Raw genomic sequence first — 19992 nt, forward strand, 5'->3', positions numbered from 1 at the left:
TGTAATAATATAATAAACTATCACATTGTATTATCAATCAACCTGTAATAATATAATAAATTTATTGTAGATAAGAAATATATGTATGCTTATTTTGTATTATCATTTTTTTTTTGTCGAAACTTATTTTGTCGAAAATAAATACATTGTCTTTTTTTTAAAAGAGGAAATAATTACATTGTCTTTTTCTGCCAGAAGAATAAAATAAAAGAGACCCTAAAAAATAGAATAAGAGAAAGGGTGACCACACCAAAACGCGTGTGGTGGGGGCATTCAAATTCCTAATTACTTTTTCCACCCAAGCAAATCTTATTTATACCCCCTCGTCTATTTCATATTTTATCTCTGATTCTCTCTCTCTCTCTCTCTCTCTCTCTCTCTCTCTCTCTCACACACACCTACACAAACACACCCCAATATCATCTTCACTTCTATCTGTTTCTCCCTCTCTCTCTCTCTCTCTCTCCGTGTGTGTCGTAGCAGACCCCAATAAATCTATCAGATCTTCAATACCCAGGTGAAGAATTGCTTTAGAAAGTAGGGAAATGAGGGAGGAAATGCCGTACGGAACCGAAGAAGGTGAGGGGGAGGAAGTTGGGTTTCCTATTAACACTCATAAGAGATTGGTGGTGGTGGGTTATGCTCTTACGTCTAAGAAGACGAAGAGCTTTTTGCAGCCAAAGCTTGAAGGTTTAGCTAGGTAATTTGGCTAATATATTATGTGTTTATGGACCTTAATCGAAATTATTAATCTCCAAAGGTTCTGTTTTTGTTTTCTGTTGTTCCCACGGGGATTGATTTGTGGACCGAAATTGTTCTGATATGGGATTTTCCTTCGGCTTTTGGTTTTCGAATATTGTTCCAGTACTACTGTCATTTTCGTTTGGCTGGCGAGAAAATGAAAGACACGCTGAATTTTCTACCCATCAATTATTGCCGATTGAAGTCCCGCGATTTTTTTTTTCCCTTTGGAGTTAAAAGAATACACAAGTTGTGTGCTTTTAAGTCCTTTCCACTGACCCTTTTAAAAATGTAATTACTTTTGTATTCTCAGTTTATTCCAAAACGAAAATTGTAAATATGTTGTAAGAAAATCGCTAACTGTTTTCATATGTATTTGCGAGAATTTGAAATCCTAACAAGTTTTAACGTTTATGACTATGCTTGGTCTCAGTTGCACATCTACCAAGATCAATGACTAAATGTTGAATCTTTCGTATTCAATACTATTAAAATAGTTTTTTTTTTTTTTTTCCTCTGAATTTTTTCCTTGTGCTGAATGGCTTTGATTCAGAGTTATCGTGCCAGATTTATATCTCTGTTTTTTCAAGTAAGGTTTACTTTTTGTGTACTTACTAAGTGTAAATGTTGTTTGTTTAATGCAGAAACAAGGGGATTTTATTTGTTGCTATCGATCATAACAGGCCCCTTTCGGATCAAGGTCCTTTTGACATTGTGCTGCATAAGGTTGGGGAATTTCCTTTTATCATTTGACAATCTTAATTTTGATTTCAATCTACATGATGAAGATTCAATAAAATTATGTTACCTGTAGTCTCCATTCCTACATGCACACACCTACTATTGATAGTTACCTCTTGCATCTGTGAAAGGGTTGTTATGATAAATGGGGTAGAAAACTTGACATATTTTTATCCCTTCTCCGTGCAGTTGTCAGGAAAAGAGTGGCGCCAGATTCTTGAGGTTGGTTTGTGTAAATTTTATAATTTTCTAGTATTTAGAAAATAATATTCTGGACTGATTTTTCTTGAGACCACACTTGTTGCATAAATGCATATGCTAATCATCTGTCTAATGCCATTTATACTTCGCACGGGGTAAAATAATCACTGACATTGCTGGTCGGCAACCAGAATGTTAATGCTTAGAACTTATTCCTGTCTGACTAAATGTGCAGAGTGCTTCACTTTCCTTCATCATGAATTATGACTCAATAGTTGAGGTCGAGGCCTCAAGCCAGCAAGTGACGATGTTTCTACTTCCATGGCCGTCTAGCTGAGTTTTTCAGGTTTTCTAAGCATTTTCCGTAAAAGATTCTTGATTCTCTTGAACGGGTTCATATTTCCAGGGTATAAGTAATTACCCGCATTGTCAGCTGAATCGGAGATAGCTAACTTGACCTGACCGAATTTAGAGTTGATATACCTGCCTTTGAGTGTCTACAGCGCTATACTTCTAGGATAAGGTCTGCAAAACACCCTTCCTCATCCTCTTTCAGATGCTGGTTGAACATCGGGTACCTTTAGATTTCTGTCCATCCATTATACCCTGGTAGGATTATAGCTGCAAAATTTCCTATATTGGCTGGATTAGTTTTTTTATGTTTTACATTGTCGTTGGTTGTGCTTATGGGAGAGCTTACTAGTAATTATAAACTTACTGTGTTGGGTTATGGATTGAATTTTTAAGTGTCTCAGTGTGAACCATATACAAAATATATGTTAATTTCTGTTATTTACTTTTACATCCGTGAAATGTAGGCCATAAGGGCCGTTTGGTTCGCGGATTGAACTTCTTGGGAATAAACTTCCCATGTCTAATCCCTCGAGATGGGAATAGAGGATGTTCATTCCCATGTATGGGAACGGTGGGAAATGAGGACTAGGAAATGTAACTATCTCCCATTCCCATGCTTGGACCAGTCATAACTATAGTGATTTTTGTGGTGTCATTTTGATAGCGGGTGATGTGTCCAAACACAAGCTGTTTTGGCTTATGATTGTTATGGAGCAGTCATTCAATAACTACATTTTATCGTTTGTAGTGGTGACTTTCCAAAAATCCAATTTCATTTCAGTATTTAATCTCTGTTATGTACAGTGAAGATGCAACTTCATAAAAAATACTTTTTGTGCAAAAAGAAAAAAATAGAAGCTTTAAAGTGGCAAAGTTTTTGTTTTTGTTTGGTTTTTTTATTTGAAGGAAACAAAACTAATGTGCTCCGACTCCCATGGAGACCTCTAATTTATTTGATTCTCAGAACGCTCCAAAAGGTATCATAAAAAGTTTGTATGTGTCCCAGAAAAATAATTTATACTGTCAATGAGCTGTTGGTCCTCTTTTTTGGGTTTCCTTTTAGGTTTTTAGGTTTTTAGGTTTTCAGGTTTATTATAAAAGATGTTTCTTTGAAATAGTTTGTCAATCCAATTTCAACAGTTAGTCTTGTTTTTTGTGCTACCAATGGTACTTTGGGATGTAGGGGTTGATAATTGTTTGTTGCAAAAGCAAAGTTTAAGTTGTTAAGGAAATGATATGGTAGAAAAAGGTATGGCATACACAATAGCATCTTCCCTCACACGTGGGTCACTTAACAACCTTGAGCTAAGCAATGTTTGAGGGACAACTATACTTGCATTTGGCATACTCTGATCAGTGACCATGATTTGCTGATCAGTTTTGCTCTTTCTTAATAACTTTTCTCTGCAGTATCTAGTCTTTGGTTGATCTGTTATATTGTTTTAATAACTTGTTGAAAGAATTGTACATATTTAGCTTAGACTTTTCTGTTCTTTATTTCTTAGGAATAAGAGGAAGAAGATAACAGTTATCATAAGCTGTAATTTATGCACTTGCATTCTACAATTTGTTAAAGTTTTATTTTCTATTCATTTTTCATCAGTTCAAAAGTTTTTCTAAGTGTTTGTGAGATTGTAGATAGATATCCACCTTCACATTTTTCTCTGAGTAATTAGATCCTTATCTGGAAAAAAAAGGGTATATTGTTTAGTTCAGGACTTTTCATGGAAAAAAAAAAAAGAGAGAAGAAATTAAATTGGTCTTCTTTAAGTTGTAATTTATGCACTTGCTTTCTACATTTTGTTAAGTTTCATTTTGTTTTCATTTCTTTTCTTAGGGTTGTTAGATTGTACATACACCATAACTACATTCATGTGGTTTTTCAGAGACATGGTATATTGCAAAACTTTCTCAATCTATAATGCTCTTTGATCATAACTGTGGATATTGAATGGCTTCTGACGATTATGGACAGATGATCAAAGTTATCATGATTTTGAGACTTCAAACCTAAAGGAAAATGCTCACGACTGTAATCAAGAGTTTTCACTCTGTGTTGTTAGGTCATTTAGGTGTTTCACTCTTTCTAATTTCAGCTTGTGTAAGCTTCATAGTATATCATAAATGTATATTATCCTTTGTTTTAGTTTTGAAAGGCCAATTGGGTTCTTCACATGTTGGACAAATTTGTCCACTTTGGAGAGTAGAAGTATTTATACAAAAACACTGGAAACTCCTGACGGTGTTCCCTTGATGAAAAAATTCAGGCTTTTGAAAAAAAAAAATTTGGTCCACATGAAACAAGATTGGTAATCAGGTCCTGTTTTAAGTGGGTCGCTCACATCCTTTTTTCTTTTCAATTCTTACGTGTAAGTGTAGTTTAGTAACAGAAACAACTAAAAGTTGGTAAAAAAAAAAGATATACAATGATTTTAAGCGATCTTCAAATGTAACATGATTTTGATTGTAACTGATTGACAGTAATGATTGGACAGTTTTCTTTTCTAAATCGGGACAAGAATGACTCTGTTGCTCCATGTCATTCTTTTTTTGTCCATTGGTGCTCTGCTTTGTCCTTGTATGTTCTGTAAAAGACCCGACTATTAAAACCTAGCAGTGGTTTTCTTTGGGTTCCTCTTGATAGATGTGTTTTTGGAATTAAAGATGCAATTGCCATGCTTGCATTTTGAAATTTGACAATGTTGTAGTCATGCATTTTGTAGAGAAATTAGATGGACTGGAATTACTTGTTTGCTTCAAATAAGAAAAAGTGATGGACATCACCTTGTACACTTCTCTTCGAAAAAACAAACAAAAAAGGAATGTCTCCTTTTTTGTTTGATCACCTTGGTGGGGATCATCAGAAATGTCTCCTTTCTTTGCTGTTTTTGTTTTAGGTCTTGCTAATTGCCAGCTTCCTTTCTTTTTTCTTTGAGTGGTACTCTTACTGAAATTTGGTTTAGCGATTGCATATTGTTTAGTAAATTATTTGTTCAGTAGATATACAATATTGGTTATACTCACATCACACTCCTTTTCTCCTAATTGTAGGACTATAGGCAAACACATCCTGAAGTCACTGTTCTTGATCCACCTGATGCCATACAACATTTACACAATCGTCAATCCATGCTCCAGGCTGTTGCTGATATGAACTTGTCTGATTCCTATGGTATGCTCTGTGCTTTATGTCCTAAATGTTGGATTACCTGTGAATAGTATCTTGTTTGAAGTTTGGTTCACTTGGTTTACGCTGAGTGTCAGGTTAAACTATAAGTGTGGCGACTGAATTTTTGTCCTCAGTAATGCTGATTAACGTATTCATGCAGGCAAAGTTGGTGTTCCCAGACAGTTGGTTGTCAAAAGAGATGCATCGTCCATACCTGATGCTGTTGCAAATAGTGGGCTGACACTACCCATTGGTATGTGTATGTTGTTTTAGTAATTAGTATTATGAAACTATCAGGACCATATGCTTTAACTGTATACGTTGGTATTATGTAATATCAGTAGTTGGTTTTATGAAAATATCGGGACCATAGGTGTACTTTTTTGGCTATTCATCTTTGGGAGATGTATTGACATTTTATGTTTCAGTTGCAAAGCCACTGGTCAATGATGGAAGTGCAAAGTCACATGAATTATCACTTGCTTTTGATCGATACTCTCTCCAAAAGCTTGAACCTCCACTTGTTCTTCAGGAGTTCGTAAACCATGGTACGAAACTAAGATCCATGTAGTTTCTTATCATTGATTTCCTGAATATAACTGCAAGCATATCATAATTCTTGATTTCACTTCTTCTCTGATTACAGGAGGTGTTCTTTTTAAAGTCTATATTGTGGGTGAAGCTATAAAAGTGGTCAGGCGTTTCTCTTTACCTGATGTCAGTAAACGAGAGCTCTCCAAAACGGCTGGTGTATATCGTTTCCCCAGGGTTTCTTGTGCTGCAGCTTCTGCAGATGATGCAGATCTGGACCCAGGCATTGCTGGTGAGTTTTCCTGTCTAGGAATTGGGTTTCTTCCGTTGCATCTTGATAAACTTTGCATTGTAACTGTCTTTTCAAACATAAAGCTTGTGTTTCATTGCTGAACTTGGTTTTTGTTTGTGAGTTAAAATGTAAGTTGCCATTTGTAATATAAAAATAAAATAATGTTGGCTGGTTGGTTGATATTTTGAAGGGTTGAACCATCAACTGAGGTGTCAAATGCATGGAAGCAACAGTGAAATTTAACTAATTAATATATATTTTTTGTTATGCATCATAACTGTAATATGGGTCTTGAAAAATTTGCTAAGCAATTACTGTTTTGCATGCAGAACTTCCTCCACGACCGTTACTTGAGAGACTTGCCAAAGAACTTCGCCGTAGACTGGTAGCTCATACTTTTCACTATGTGGTTTGTGCCATGCCCGTGTTGATGCATGGAATTCATATAAACTTGTCCTATCTTTGTAGGGTCTGCGGCTGTTCAACTTGGATATGATCAGAGAGCATGGGACCAGAGATCGGTTTTATGTCATTGACATTAACTATTTCCCTGGCAAGTGATCTCTCTCTCTCTCTCTCTCTCTCTCTCTCTCTCTCTGTTTGAGTTAATTCTTGTCCATTAACAATTAACTGAGTTCAGCATCTTTTTTAGCTACTATGTTGATTCTATCTATTGCACTATCAGAAGTCATTTTGTATGGCTGTTAAACTGCCCTTGAATCTTGTTGCAGGGTATGGGAAAATGCCAGAGTATGAGCACATATTTACGGACTTCCTCTTGAGCCTGGTGCAGGCCAAGTACAAAAAAAGATCTGGCTGAAAAACTTTTAATTGACTCTCCTTGAGAACAAGGTGGGAGTCTGATCACAGATATAGCAGACCACCTCAATAAGATTCTGCAGGGCAAGGTTCCTTGCTTCGGTCCCACGTACAGTGACATGTGTGGATCCCTGCTGATGGCCGAAGGAAGATGTTCGGCCGTACAGTCAAGTTGCTAATAGGAGATGTTCCCCCCAGAAGAATGCATCATGTACAGAGTTCTCATAAGTCTAACTTGGCTCTGTTGATTCTTTTTCTTTCTACCTTTTTCTGTCGTTGGTAGATCATGTAAGCAGCTGCTAATTACAGAATCTCAAAAGTTTGTTGGGTTAATTTTTTATCTGATGTCATTTCCAATTTTATAATTGATGCCACTTACATATATATATATTTTTTTTGGGGTTACAATTGAACCCTACTTTTTCGTAGGTATGAACCACTGGAATTTTTAACCATGGTTCCATCTTCTCCATTGAAATGAAGTAACTTTTCAGAAAATGAGAAAGTTGCCCATGGTAATTCAAGGGCTCCTTGGTTCACTCTGCCCCTTTTATGTGTTTGGATTGTAATGTTCTGGTTGTGTGCTGAGGCCAGCTTTAAACTCAATACACCCCATACCATAAAAATCTACTGGTACTTCACGAGCCAAAAATTGTATCATTTTAGTAGATGATGTTGAGGAAAGTACCTTTGATTTCGAGTTTGTGCTGAAGAAATTTATTCATGTGTGATTATCATGCCATGCTCATGCTGAAAATTATCACTTATTCTCTCAAACGCTAGAGCAAATCGTAATCAGTTAATGAAAAGGGTAAAGGACATCCTTCATTCCAAGGAATTTGTTTCTCTATCAACACGAAGCCATTAAATAGAATTGCAGAAGGTAGCAAATAGCATGACTGAACTTCAATATTGCTCTGTGATGGATTAGGTTGAGATGAGAGGTAGGAAATGGGATTGAAACATTGACCAAATGACTACAAATCCAGCTGCAAGATTTGAGGAGAGGGATAGGTGGTGAGGCAAACCCCATTGCACTCTGATACGGGTTTAATTCAAGACTAAGAAGAAGCAAATAGTCTAAATTATTTTATATTAATTTAATCTACGAAAAAGGAATTCGAACTTAAGTGCAAGAGAGCCCAGCCAACTTGCCTAACCCGCGTAAGTTATTTCCTCATTTTTATACTAGCATGAGTTGAAAATTGAGATTAGTACATAAACAATTAATTTTAAAATCTGATAGTTCATTTTAAACCAAATCAAAATGGGGCAAGCAATGCCACCCAAACCCAACCTCAATTAATTCACAAACCCAGAAACCAACCCAACCCAAATTACATAGGCAGATAGATAAAGAAGCAGGATGAAGCAAAATGATAATAATTGGTCAAACAGAACCCAACATGCACAAAAGCTTCAAATGTCCAAAGCTACAAAAACAAAACCAAAACAAAACATAAAATAATAACCCAAATTGGGTGAACCAAGTTCTACTCAGTAGTGGGTGGCTCTTGTGGGGAAGAAGATGAAGCTTCATCTGCAGAAGAGACCAATGTCCAGTCGGCAGGGAGAGGAGGCAGAGGAGTGTACACAGTGGGCTTGCGTTTCACGTCCCATGGCTGCGTTTTGCGAGGCCGAGTCTTCCTGTGATGAGCAGTGGCCTTCTTCTGTGGCCTCGACGAACACTCAATCATCAACCCAGTACCTCCACCAACTGAGCCGCGCCATGGGGATGTCTTTGGGACCCCAAACGACGCCGTCGCAGATGGGTTCTTCACGGGCACACCCACAGCCACCAATTGAGGCCCCAACACAGCTGAAACTGACATCTTCGGTTCTCACAGTGAGAAAAAGACGATGGCGTCGGGTTTTCTAGTTTCTGTACCTCTTTTGGGGATAATGTTTTGCACACATTATCTTTTAGTATTGATTTGTCGTGGTGGGTGTGACCTTTAGTGTTTTATTTTTTGGGCCTTTTGCTTGGTTATTGGATTTGGGTCCAATTGTCTCCTTTAGGCCTTATAACAAATATTTTTTTTTGTTGTTGAGAAAAACGATTATTATATTAATAAATCAGGCACAAAAACCATTAGGCACTATAGGAAATACAAATACCTACAAAGGGGTAATACAAATATGTGAGCAAGCAAGCCCAATTGAAGTTGATTGCAAGCACTTGTTTATGATGAGGAGCCCAGTGCAAGACCCTTAACAAATGAGATATGCCAAGGCATGGTTGAGTGTCTTGCACCATGCTAAGGCAAGGAAGTTGCGCAACGAGTTGTGCACATGAAGGCAAGACAAAGTGGGAAGAGGAGTGTCCTGAGATGAGAAAAGACAGTAAAGGATTTGGCATGGCATTAGGTAGCTAAGGCCCATCATGTGCAGTAAGTGTCGACATATGTTGACAATTGCCTTCGGAAGATGTCGATAGAATTTAGAAGAAATTGTCGACAGATTGTGGAAACTCTCGGCAGGTTGGCTCGGAAGCTCTCGACAGGTGCTGTCGACAGAATGCGGAAGTTGTTAACATGCGTTGTTGACATGCGCTGGCAGATTATGACACGTGTTGGGGAGCTTCTGGAAAACTCACCAAAGGACTCCTCCTACTATATTCTAATTGTATTTCAGTAAAAACTCACCAAATGCCTCATCCGACTATATTATGATGTTTTCCAAGTTTTTTGCTCGCTCCTAAATTAATTGGTCAAAGAAGTGGGTCACATGAAATATCTATACTAAACGGGAGTGGTAGGAATATTGCATCATTTCATTGATTAGATTTCAATAATAACTCACCAAATGACGATTCCTACTATATTATGATTCGATTTCAGTAAAAACTCACTAAATGATTCTTCCCATTATATTATGATGTTTCCCAGACTTTGGACTCGATTTGAAATTTATTGGTTAAAGAAGTGGGACACATTAAGTTTCTAAACTAAATGGGAGTGGTAGGAACATTGGATAGTTCATTTGCTTAGATTTTAGTAAAAACTGAACAAATGAATCCTCGCACTATATCATGATGTTTCCCAAGTTTTGGGCTCGATCCGATATCAATTGGTCAAAGTGGATCACATTCAGTATCTACACTAAACGGGAGTGGTAGGAACATTGCATAGTTCCTTTGATTGGATTTTAGTAATAACTCACTAACTAAATTTTTTTTCCATTACCAATATATGAGTAACATAAAAAATATACAATGCATTGCAGTTTCTATTTAAGCCTAAAAAATACCAATACAAGAGTTACATAAAAATACAAAATGTTGCATTTTCTAATCTATAAGTCTAAAAAAACTAATATAAGAGTAACATAAAAATACACACCACAAATGAAATATTGAAATTATGAAAATTAATTTGAGTGGCAATTCTTGTAATTTACGGGATTTATTAGCTGTAATTTGAGGTTCATTTATTGATCATTGGCCTGATCCATATCAGGTGAAATTAGATTACTATCTATCACAATAGTAAACTAACCAAAGCTCCCCAAAAAAAAAAACTAGGAAGAGAAACTTTTAATTTATTCCCCCAGTTTTTGTAAAATTTTCCAAGCCGCCAAATATTCAAACTCACGCGTAATAACTTGTAGCCCAAGGCTCAAAAAAGAAAAAAGAAGTTAACGGTCAAAAAATCCGAAGAACAAGTTAGACGGTTATGGACTGACCCTTCTCCTCTCTCCGCACTTCTCTCTCCGTTCTCCAAACAAAAAATCAAGAAATTCTCATTTTCAAGAACCCATAAACTGTTTGATCGAAGGTCGCTTAGGATATTCAATGCAATCAACATGGGAGTTCACAGAACAATAAGCACATCAGGGCCTCTATGGGTTACCCGTGTTCTTCCCGGAGTCGTTTCAGCGGCAACGGTCGTCTTTCTGCGCATGTCAATCTCATCATTCTCATCACCAATTTGCAAGCCTATGATAGACCGAGTGGGTTTGATATCTTTTTTGCTAATACTACTTGTACTCGCTGCGTTGCATGTTCTTGAACCCATTGGCCAACTTTCAAGACACCTCTTTGGGATCGAAACCCCAATTGGTTATGACCCCTTTGAATCTTTAAAGAAGCATCTGCAGCCTTTGGGTTTGGGTGCTCTGGTTGTGGCGTTGTTTTTCTTGGGGAATTACCAGTCTTCCGTTCATGTCACCTATTGGGGGATTTAATTTGTTCAAGGCACCCACTAAGATTTTGTGTTCAATTGTCGGTTTACACGTTTTTGGTTCGTTTGGGTACAGGAAGATTTGTGATTGTTGTAACTTGTAAGTAATGACATACTAGTGTTACTGAGGAAATGGAAACACTTATTGTGTGAATTAAAAACTACAGTCTACATATAATTCATTATTATTTGCTCAATCAAGTGTCCTGTTTTCATAGTCATTGATCATCATTTAGATACACGTTCGGTAAATCGCTGATCCGGAAGAGAGTAGGACGTGACTCGGCTTCATACCAAAATTGAACCTTCAAAGAACAAGAGTAGGGAACAAGCAACCAGTGAAGCTGAAGAGGAATTAATCCCACAATATTTCTTCCTTTGAAAAGGTAGTTTCTTCCCTCTAATGATGAACATAATCTTGCTCTTCCATTGCCTCATCCCGTCTCTATGAAAAAACAATTCATGAATCGACATATGGGTACGTATATTTGTTTAATACAAAATTTAGATACAAGGAAAAAAGGAAATAGCTATTCTTCGATGAATTAAAAAGTAAATAGTTAATAAATTAAATTAATGAAGCAGTACTGCACTTTATTTATAAAAAACCAACCCAGTAAGAGCACGCTCATGCAAAACCAAAGAGATTATTTTCAACACCAACTTAAGGGAGTCCACAAAGAATATATGAGTAACTTTGGCAGTTGTGAAGTTTGGTCAAGGAAGCAGGACTGGGCTCAGAAACTAGGCAACAGCTTCACTGATGCACCGTTGTCAAAGAAAAGCTCTGAATTTGGGGTAAAGGCGATGGTCGTCGACTTGGGAAGACATTGATTGCCATGTTTAATTTTTTGGGTTATTTACTGTTTCACCCTTGAAAACGAATGCTCGGTCTTACTTTATCCTCTCTCTTCTCTCCCCTCCCCTCGCCAGACCCAACCCCAACCCCAAACCTTTCACACCTTTAGATTAACCCACTATCAATGGATGAGATTAAATATAAACTAATTCTTTCTTTTTTAAATTATTATAAACTGAAATTCATTTGAATTAAATTCACCACTCTATTTTCTCTCTCTTTATTTATATTTTCACATTATCCTATAAGAAAATTGCAATTGTGAGATGAAAAAAATCATTTATTTCCCACTGTGCCTTTCGGGGAAATTTTTTCCTTCCCCATTCTCCTTCTCCTCTTTCATCTGCAACCCAAACTTGAAACTATCCACCCAAAAATACTCAAACTTGAAGAGAAGAGTGTTCGTGAAGGTTTTTATGGTTCATATCATTTTTCTTAGAGCTTGAACATTACATTTTTAGCACATGGAGAAGAGAGTGGGAGTTGGGCTGAGTAAATTTTTATCAAACTTTACATGAATCTTCACATGCATCATGAATGCATGTATAAGATTTGTCTTCAAATGCTTCTAGATTAAAATGATGATTAAGTGAAATCTCGAGAAATGATTAAGAGAAGCCCACTTTTACAATACTATAATGCTCTGTGAATTTTTTTTAATCTGTACATCTTAGGATATAGGTTTTCCATTAGAGATCACTGCGATTGAGGATGAGATTTTGGTGAATAGATACAACATAAAGAGGAAATCATACCAAAAACAAAACAAAGATTATTATTATTTTTATACCAATCCAAACTGAGGACAATTGAATAAAATATTAGAGCCCCAGCCAAAGAAATCGAAGGAAAAAGCTGAAGAAAAAGGGAACCTCATAAACCCATTCATGGCCGCCAACACAAAGCATATGTCTTTAGACTTTATATTGCTTGTTTTCAAGCAATTGAGAACAGAAACATGACAAAGCTTATAAATCCGCCATCGGTGCTCTAAGACTTTCCGTGTGATAGATAGATATGAGTTTTCTTTTTTGTTCTTGTTTTTTTAATTGAATTGTTTCTGAGGAGAATGAGATTAATTACTTTTTATTGTGAATTTTATTGAGGAGAGAGAGTGATTTTTATTGGCACATTAAAGTTACCTAGAAAAGTGGGGAATTTGACCAAAATTAATAGAAAAGTGAGGAGTTTAATATTTTATTATTTATTAATTTGTAAGTTAAATAGTGAAGTCACATGTAATCTTAACCGTTAAAAGTGCTTGCATCCAAAGGTTATAAAATTGTGTAAAAACTTGTATAAAAAACATAGTGCCACGGATCCGCCCCCATATAGGGAGGGGGTGGGTTGGGGTGCGATGGAGGTTGGGTTCGGGATGGGAGAGAAGAGAGGGGTAGAGGGATAGAGGGATAGAGGGATAGAGAAGTGAGAATATAAAGAGCTAAAATTACTAGAATGTCATGCCACGTTAGCACACTTAACGATTTTGTGGATGGAAATGGACGGAAGTGGTAAAGTGAGAAAATTTCAGTTTAAGAGGTAAAGTGAGACCAAGCGTCCGTTTTAGAGGTAAAACAGAAAATAAACCTAATTTTTTTCTTTCAGTTATGTAATTTTTAAAGATTCGATTATTTTTAAACTTAAAAAAAAATCAATTTTTAATTCAATAGTGAATCATGTGCCTAACATATGACTTTTTAAATAGAGATTTGGATGGAAATTGCCAAAAACTGACGGTATGGGCTAAATTAAAGATAAAATTTAGTGTAAGGGCTAAATTGGCAGAAAAAAAAAATTCACGATGGACGTTTAGACAAGCGTGATAGTTCATGGTGGTTTTCGGTAGATAACTTCTGAAAACATAAGCATTATTGAAATATACGTACGTAAGCATATAATACAAGTATTAAATGGGAAAATGCGAACCTAATTTAATGGAGAGAAATGTACATAATCTTTCCAAATTTAACGTAAATGATAATTAGGGGTACTTTTGGAATCCAAAAGGTGCAACAAATTAAAATTTGAGCTTATTTAGGTAACAAGTTGATGAGTTGTATCTAGTCATGGGGTTTTAAGAAGGAAAAAAAAAGGTATTTTATTATTTTATTATTTTATTTATTTTATATAGAAAAATAAGGTGATGAGTTGGATGTAAGAAAAAATTAATTTAAAGAGGAAAAGCTAAATTTACTATTTAAAAAAATGGATGTTACAATGGCGACAAATTTGGGAGGATTACGTAATTGATGCTGTCATCGGAGTTTAAGTTTGAAACGCACACTAGGCTAGGGAGACAAAAGGGATTTGACAAATGACTTTAATTTGATCTGTTTGAGATGGCATGATGAATTGTTAACTTTCTGGAGAACGAAAGAAAACGTTTCAAGTAAGTTGGATACCATGTAAGCATGGTTTTGGATTAGACTAAAGTGCAATTGCATATTATTCTTCCTGTCGCAAGCAATTACGTTCCCTTCCTTCCCTCCGGTACAGTAAAGCCAGTCAAGAATCGCCGCCTCAACTGTGGAAGTAGGTGACCCCAATCCAATCCAATCCTACTATAAATACGACCGTCTCTGGTACCCAGCAGCAGACAAGAAAAAGAGAATTATTGAGGCCTGAGAGAAATAATAATCATGGCAAAATTGGTGAGCAACAAGCAGGTGATTTTGAGGGACTACGTCTCTGGCAGGTATCCGACCGAGTCGGACATGTATGTGAAGACAAGTAACATAAGCTTGAAGGTTCCACATGTACAACAAGGACAAGGAGAAGGGCCTTGTAATAATATTGTGTTGGTCAAGAACCTCTACTTGTCCTGCGATCCAATGATGCGATTTCTCATCATGGATACTTCTCATTACAAAATGACCAAATACGAATATTGTACCCCTGGCTCTGTAAGTCATCTTTTAAATCTATCACAATTTTGTTGGTTTAATTCTTTTGGTGGGGGTGGAAATTAATTAACATACAGGCACATGAATGTATAATATAATAACCTGTGTATATATTATATATATGCAGCCAATTCGTGGGTATGGTGTGGCCAAAGTTTTGGACTCCAGTAATCCAGAATTTAAAGAAGGTGACTTGGTATGGGGGCTAACCAGATGGGAAGAGTATAGCTTCATCACAAACACTAAAAGCCTCATCAAAATCCAGCACACTGATGTACCCCTTTCCTACTATACTGGAATTCTGGGTAAGTACATATCCATACATACAAGTTACAACTCATTTGATCAAATCTCTGCTTGTTCAAACTCTCATGTGATTATAAATATGGTCTGCTCCCATCCCATTATATATCAGTCGTCGTAACTACTTATACATTTCTTTCTTTGTGATCTGATACGACCTGATCCAAACCAATCCGCTGCTGTAGGTATGCCCGGTAAGAGTGCTTATGCTGGTTTCTTTGAAGTATGCACTCCGAAGAAAGGGGAATACGTGTTCGTGTCTGCAGCATCTGGAGCAGTTGGACAGCTTGTGGGACAATTTGCAAAATTGGCTGGTTGTTATGTTGTTGGAAGTGCTGGAAGTAAAGAAAAGGTAACCTTCTTATTGGCTTCAAATTCATTATTGCATAAGAGTAACTCCTGCCTAGTTTTTCATTTTTATTTTATGGTCTTTGTTTTATGAATCTTGGTTTAATTAAACTAGGTTGACCTGCTGAAGAATAAGTTGGGGTTCGATGAGGCCTTCAACTACAAGGAGGAGCATGATTTAAACGCAGCTCTGAAAAGGTATTTTCCTCAAGGCATTGATGTCTACTTTGAGAATGTTGGTGGGGATATGCTGGAGGCTGTGCTGCTCAACATGAGAGAACACGGTCGCATTACTATTTGCGGAATGATTTCACAATACAATCTTCCCGAGCCTCAAGGAATTAAAAACTTGATGCAAGTTGCATTTAAGAGACTGCATATACATGGATTTACACATCGCGATTACGATCACATCGTGCCCAAATACTTAGACTTTGTGCTGCCTTACATCCGCCAAGGCAAATTAGTGTATGTGGAAGACATAGTTGAAGGCCTTGAGAATGGTCCAGCAGCCCTGGTTGGGCTTTTCAATGGCCGCAACTTTGGCAAACAAGTCATTGCACTTGCTCACCAATGAATCATCAAATCTCTACTTGTTAATTCTTCAGTGTTGTTGTTGTTGTGCCTTCTTCTTATATAGCCTATGGCTAGTTCTGCTTGTAATTCTCTGTCCGTGCTTTGAGAAAGCAAGGGTCAGGTTGGTTTGGTGGGATTCCTCAAGCATATTATTGTAATCGGCTACAGTAATTTGTTTAAAAAATGTAGCAGGGCCGATCCATTGATATTGGAGGCCCTGGACAGAAATAAAAATTGAGGTCTTTTATCTTCAATATTTACCTTATTTTGAACAAAAATTAAAATAAAATTTTAAATTTAAGTGTTTGTTAATTTATATAAAAAGGACCACTCATGAAACGTTAAAAAAAAGGCCCACATAAATTAAGAATAGCCCAAAATGCATCAGTTCTACACATAAAATCTTGTATTAACTGAACTTTTAAGACGTGTACGGAAAATAAAAGTATTATTAAAAAATACATAAGTACGTGTATAATACGAGTATTAAATGAAAAAATATTAAATTCTTTATATGGATAGTAACTCTTGGAAAGTAAAAAATCAAAAGGAAGTATTATATGAGTATTATATGGAAGAAGGAAGTATACATACGTATGTGTATAATACGAGTATTCAACGAGAAAACACTAAATTCTTTAGATGGATAATAACTCTGGAAAAGTAAAAAATAAAAAAGGGACAATAGAGACTCGGGTGATGGCCTAATATTGATGGATAATGCTCTAAACTACTCTTATCTGTAAACGAAAATTGGGGAAAAAATATTTTATATAAAAAAAAAGGACCCCAATATGTATTTGAAGAGTATAGCAGCGCGGTTATACTATTTGTTAAAAGGTTTTTAAAAAAAGGACCCACGTATAGCCAAGGGCTCTACTTGAATATAATATATTTAAAAAGTATCGCTGCACAGCTATACTATTTCCCGCCTACCGCCTAAAACTAAGGGGACCCTTTTGGAAAAACAAAACAAAACAAAACAAAAATATAGCCGTTCGGCTATATTATTAATTTGAATATATTATATTTCAACAATATAGCCGCATATTAAAAATAATAATAAAGAAAAACCGAAACTCACCTCCTCAAGTGCCCAGCATCTCCATACGTGGAGCTTTGGAGATGGAATTATTTCCACTTGTGGAGCTGGGAGTTGGACTACACTGAATCATTTCCACTATCAAATTCTAAAACACAGATATATGTATACACATACATATATACATACCTGTGTTATACACATCTGGTAAATCACCAATTCGCTGACACATTTAGAACCATACGTCAGGTTCTCTGCATCATCTTCCTCTTCATCCTGACCTTCAGAAAAAGCCTCGGAAACAAAAACCATTCTCTCAATTGAGCCCAAATTTTATAGGCAAATTACAGAAGGAGAGGTGGGCAGATTCGAGCACGTCCCAACTAAGTCGCCTTTATCCCAATTTTATTTTATAGAACAAGGGAGTGGGAGCATTTTGCTCACCACTTTAACTAATGTATACCCTCAGCATCCTTGTCAATACTTGACACATGTCCACTTGACACATGTCCATTCACATAATCATAGTTCCATAAATATACAAAATAAAGAGTTAACTATAGTTATGTCAATGAATACGTGTCAAGTGTTGAGAAATGTGATGAGAGTACACTTGGGATTAAGGTGGTGAACAAAAATATTTTCATCTGCTTTAGCCTTCACACTTGCACAAAATAGCATGATTGGTTGGTGTAAATTGTCTGTAGCTGTAATGACAATGTTAATTAATCAATCCAAGTAATCGTTTGTCAATGTTTGAAACCCTAATTTTTGTCGAGACTTTTTGTATTACGCGACTTAAAGATTTTTATTTTAACTCTCGCTATTGTATTTGTGGCAAAATAAGCCAAATTTACTATTAAAAAAAAAAACCAATAAAACAAATTCGACTCATTTACAAATTTTGGTAAAACTTGATTTGAGAAGTAATCTGACTTCATTGATGTATCTCTATCATATTACAAACTACAGATCTGTACAAGATAAAGTTAATCTGTATAATTAAGTGTTATTCACACAATTAAGCATCCTGTTTGCAAAGTCGTTGATCAATGATTAAACTGTACAAGAAGCCAATGCAAATAACTTGAATTGGATATATGCCTGGTAAATCACTGATTCGGTTGGAAAAAGAAAAGAAACAGGACGTGATTCAGCCCCGAACATGATAGTAAATACCAAAGGATTTGAACCTTCAAAGAACCAAGAAGAGGGAACAAACAACCAGTGGAGCTGAAGAGAAATCCTTTCTTCCCTTTGAAAAGGTAGTTTCTTCCCCTCTAATGATGAACACAATGTTGCTCTTCCTTCGTCTGAGTACCTTTAGCAGTTATAAAGTTTGATAAACTTACGAGAATCCTCATGCTTGATACTTTGCCTGACTTTTCTATTTCTTGTTGTTGACAGCTTTGCAGGATATGGACAAAGTTGACGAGCGCTAAAAATGCATGCTCTCATACGGACATGTGCAAAAGCTGCCTTGACAATGAGACTGAGACTGACTGAAACCTCAAAAGATAATTCGAGCCAATAGCTGGAGTCCGACTTGATCCCGAAATATCTTGGGAAGGGGAGATGAGGAAGCCACGCTGCTGATCAAAATGGTGATGAACGAATCTTCTCAGTTTCCCTCCGTAGATCTGAAAAACACGCAAGTTAGAAATTTCATCTCCAAATAAGGAATTCATGTAGGAGGAACTCCCCGCTTGTGTTCCATCAAGCTACCCAGACATTTACCAATGCACCAAGTCACTATATATATAGGTCTAGTGACACAACAGTTCTGACATTAAGTCGAGTTAATCTATATTGGGAGAATTAAGACAGGCCACCAAGACGTATATACATTATATGTGAATGATTTTGCACAGAATAACTCAGTGAGAAAATTGTCAGAACTATATATATGACCTATAACCGCGACAAGGAAACCGTAGAGGAACATATTATATTCATGAAGATCAAACCCTAATTGATGTAGATCTACAAATATCGCTGGTAAATCATGAATCCAAACCCTAATCTGATAAATTTTGAACCATATAGTCCAACCAACATAGGATCGTCAAAACCAACAGTTTTTTTTAGCAAGGCGATCAAAAATTTGGTAAATTTAGATAGTCAAAACACACTGCTTGTTCCACTCATCCCAAAGAAATCAGAAAGAAAATATATTTTGTAAATATGAAGAGATTACCTGAGCAGCCGTGGCATCTCTTGAGTTTTTTTTAAATACTCTTTCTTCCTAGAGTGAGCTCGTCGTCCAGGCCCTCTATTCGAAAGAGTTCTACAAAACAAACTCAAATATAATCGTTAGAGAATTGAAATCAAATAATTATATAAAACAGAAAGTGTTACTTTAGATCTATGTATATACCCGTCTGGTGAATCACTAATTCGATGTTAAATTTAGAATTCTCGAGTCTTTCAGCATCATCTTCCTCTTCATCCTGGCCTTCAGACATACTCAGACGCCAAAACCATTCCCTCTATTGAACCCAAGATATGATGAGCTCAGTTTTGTAGAAGAGGTGAACGGCGGTTTTGACAAACCAATCTTAAATATATCGTCTGTTAGGTATTAGGGTTTGGTGGGTCTATTTTATCTGCTACAGCCATGTTCTGTTTGGCAAGTGTCTTCGTTCCCTGCCAGTGCCCTTATGAGATATATATGTTTCCAAACAAAATGAATGAAATAAATTATGCCAAAAACATATATGAATCAAATGAAAAATAAATTTATATATTTTTTTCCCTGGTAATATGTATATTTTCGGATGACAAAAAAATATTGGATTCCCCAACCAAGAAAAATAAAAAAAGACCTGATTTTCTATGATGTTAATAGTAAAAGCTTTTGTGATGTTTCACATATGAGTGCAAACATGTCATACAAAGAAGCAACTCATTCTTTCATAAAAAAGACAATCTA

At 36.2% G+C, this 19992-nt stretch overlaps 3 protein-coding genes and 1 long non-coding RNA gene across 7 annotated transcripts; 2 read left to right on the top strand and 2 right to left on the bottom strand.

Moving 5' to 3' along the window:
- The first annotated feature begins 357 nt into the window (after positions 1-357).
- Positions 358-7303, top strand: LOC117614794 (inositol-tetrakisphosphate 1-kinase 3-like). Of its 4 annotated transcripts, none has more exons than XM_034343697.1 (10): positions 358-700; positions 1386-1467; positions 1672-1704; positions 5089-5209; positions 5367-5459; positions 5635-5754; positions 5853-6029; positions 6359-6414; positions 6498-6582; positions 6761-7303. In XM_034343697.1, the coding sequence occupies exons 1-10, from the start codon at positions 546-548 to the stop codon at positions 6847-6849; spliced, it is 1011 nt and encodes a 336-aa protein (XP_034199588.1). In that variant the 5' UTR covers positions 358-545; the 3' UTR covers positions 6850-7303. The 4 variants fall into 4 exon arrangements, with proteins under 4 accessions (XP_034199588.1, XP_034199591.1, XP_034199592.1 ...); XM_034343700.1 differs by lacking the exon at positions 358-700 and adding an exon at positions 1919-2029 and having other exon boundaries at positions 1394-1467; XM_034343701.1 differs by lacking the exons at positions 358-700; positions 1386-1467; positions 1672-1704 and adding an exon at positions 2056-2206.
- An 809-nt stretch (positions 7304-8112) lies between these two features.
- LOC117614488 (50S ribosomal protein 6, chloroplastic) lies at positions 8113-8776 on the bottom strand. Its single transcript, XM_034343313.1, has one exon. The coding sequence runs from the start codon at positions 8678-8680 to the stop codon at positions 8342-8344; it is 339 nt and encodes a 112-aa protein (XP_034199204.1). The 5' UTR covers positions 8681-8776; the 3' UTR covers positions 8113-8341.
- Positions 8777-14293: 5517 nt separating this feature from the next.
- Positions 14294-16272, top strand: LOC117637867 (2-alkenal reductase (NADP(+)-dependent)-like). Its single transcript, XM_034372912.1, has 4 exons — positions 14294-14791; positions 14919-15096; positions 15280-15446; positions 15558-16272. The coding sequence occupies exons 1-4, from the start codon at positions 14528-14530 to the stop codon at positions 16017-16019; spliced, it is 1071 nt and encodes a 356-aa protein (XP_034228803.1). The 5' UTR covers positions 14294-14527; the 3' UTR covers positions 16020-16272.
- A 1772-nt stretch (positions 16273-18044) lies between these two features.
- Positions 18045-19590, bottom strand: LOC117615409. Its single transcript, XR_004584010.1, has 3 exons — positions 19438-19590; positions 19258-19347; positions 18045-18700 (listed from the first exon to the last, which is right to left on the bottom strand). It is a non-coding gene; the product is annotated as an uncharacterized LOC117615409 (long non-coding RNA).
- Positions 19591-19992: the final 402 nt, after the last annotated feature.

This window comes from Prunus dulcis, chromosome 1 (genome assembly GCF_902201215.1).
Source record: "Prunus dulcis chromosome 1, ALMONDv2, whole genome shotgun sequence".
In the NCBI taxonomy this organism is placed as follows: Eukaryota; Viridiplantae; Streptophyta; class Magnoliopsida; order Rosales; family Rosaceae; genus Prunus; species Prunus dulcis.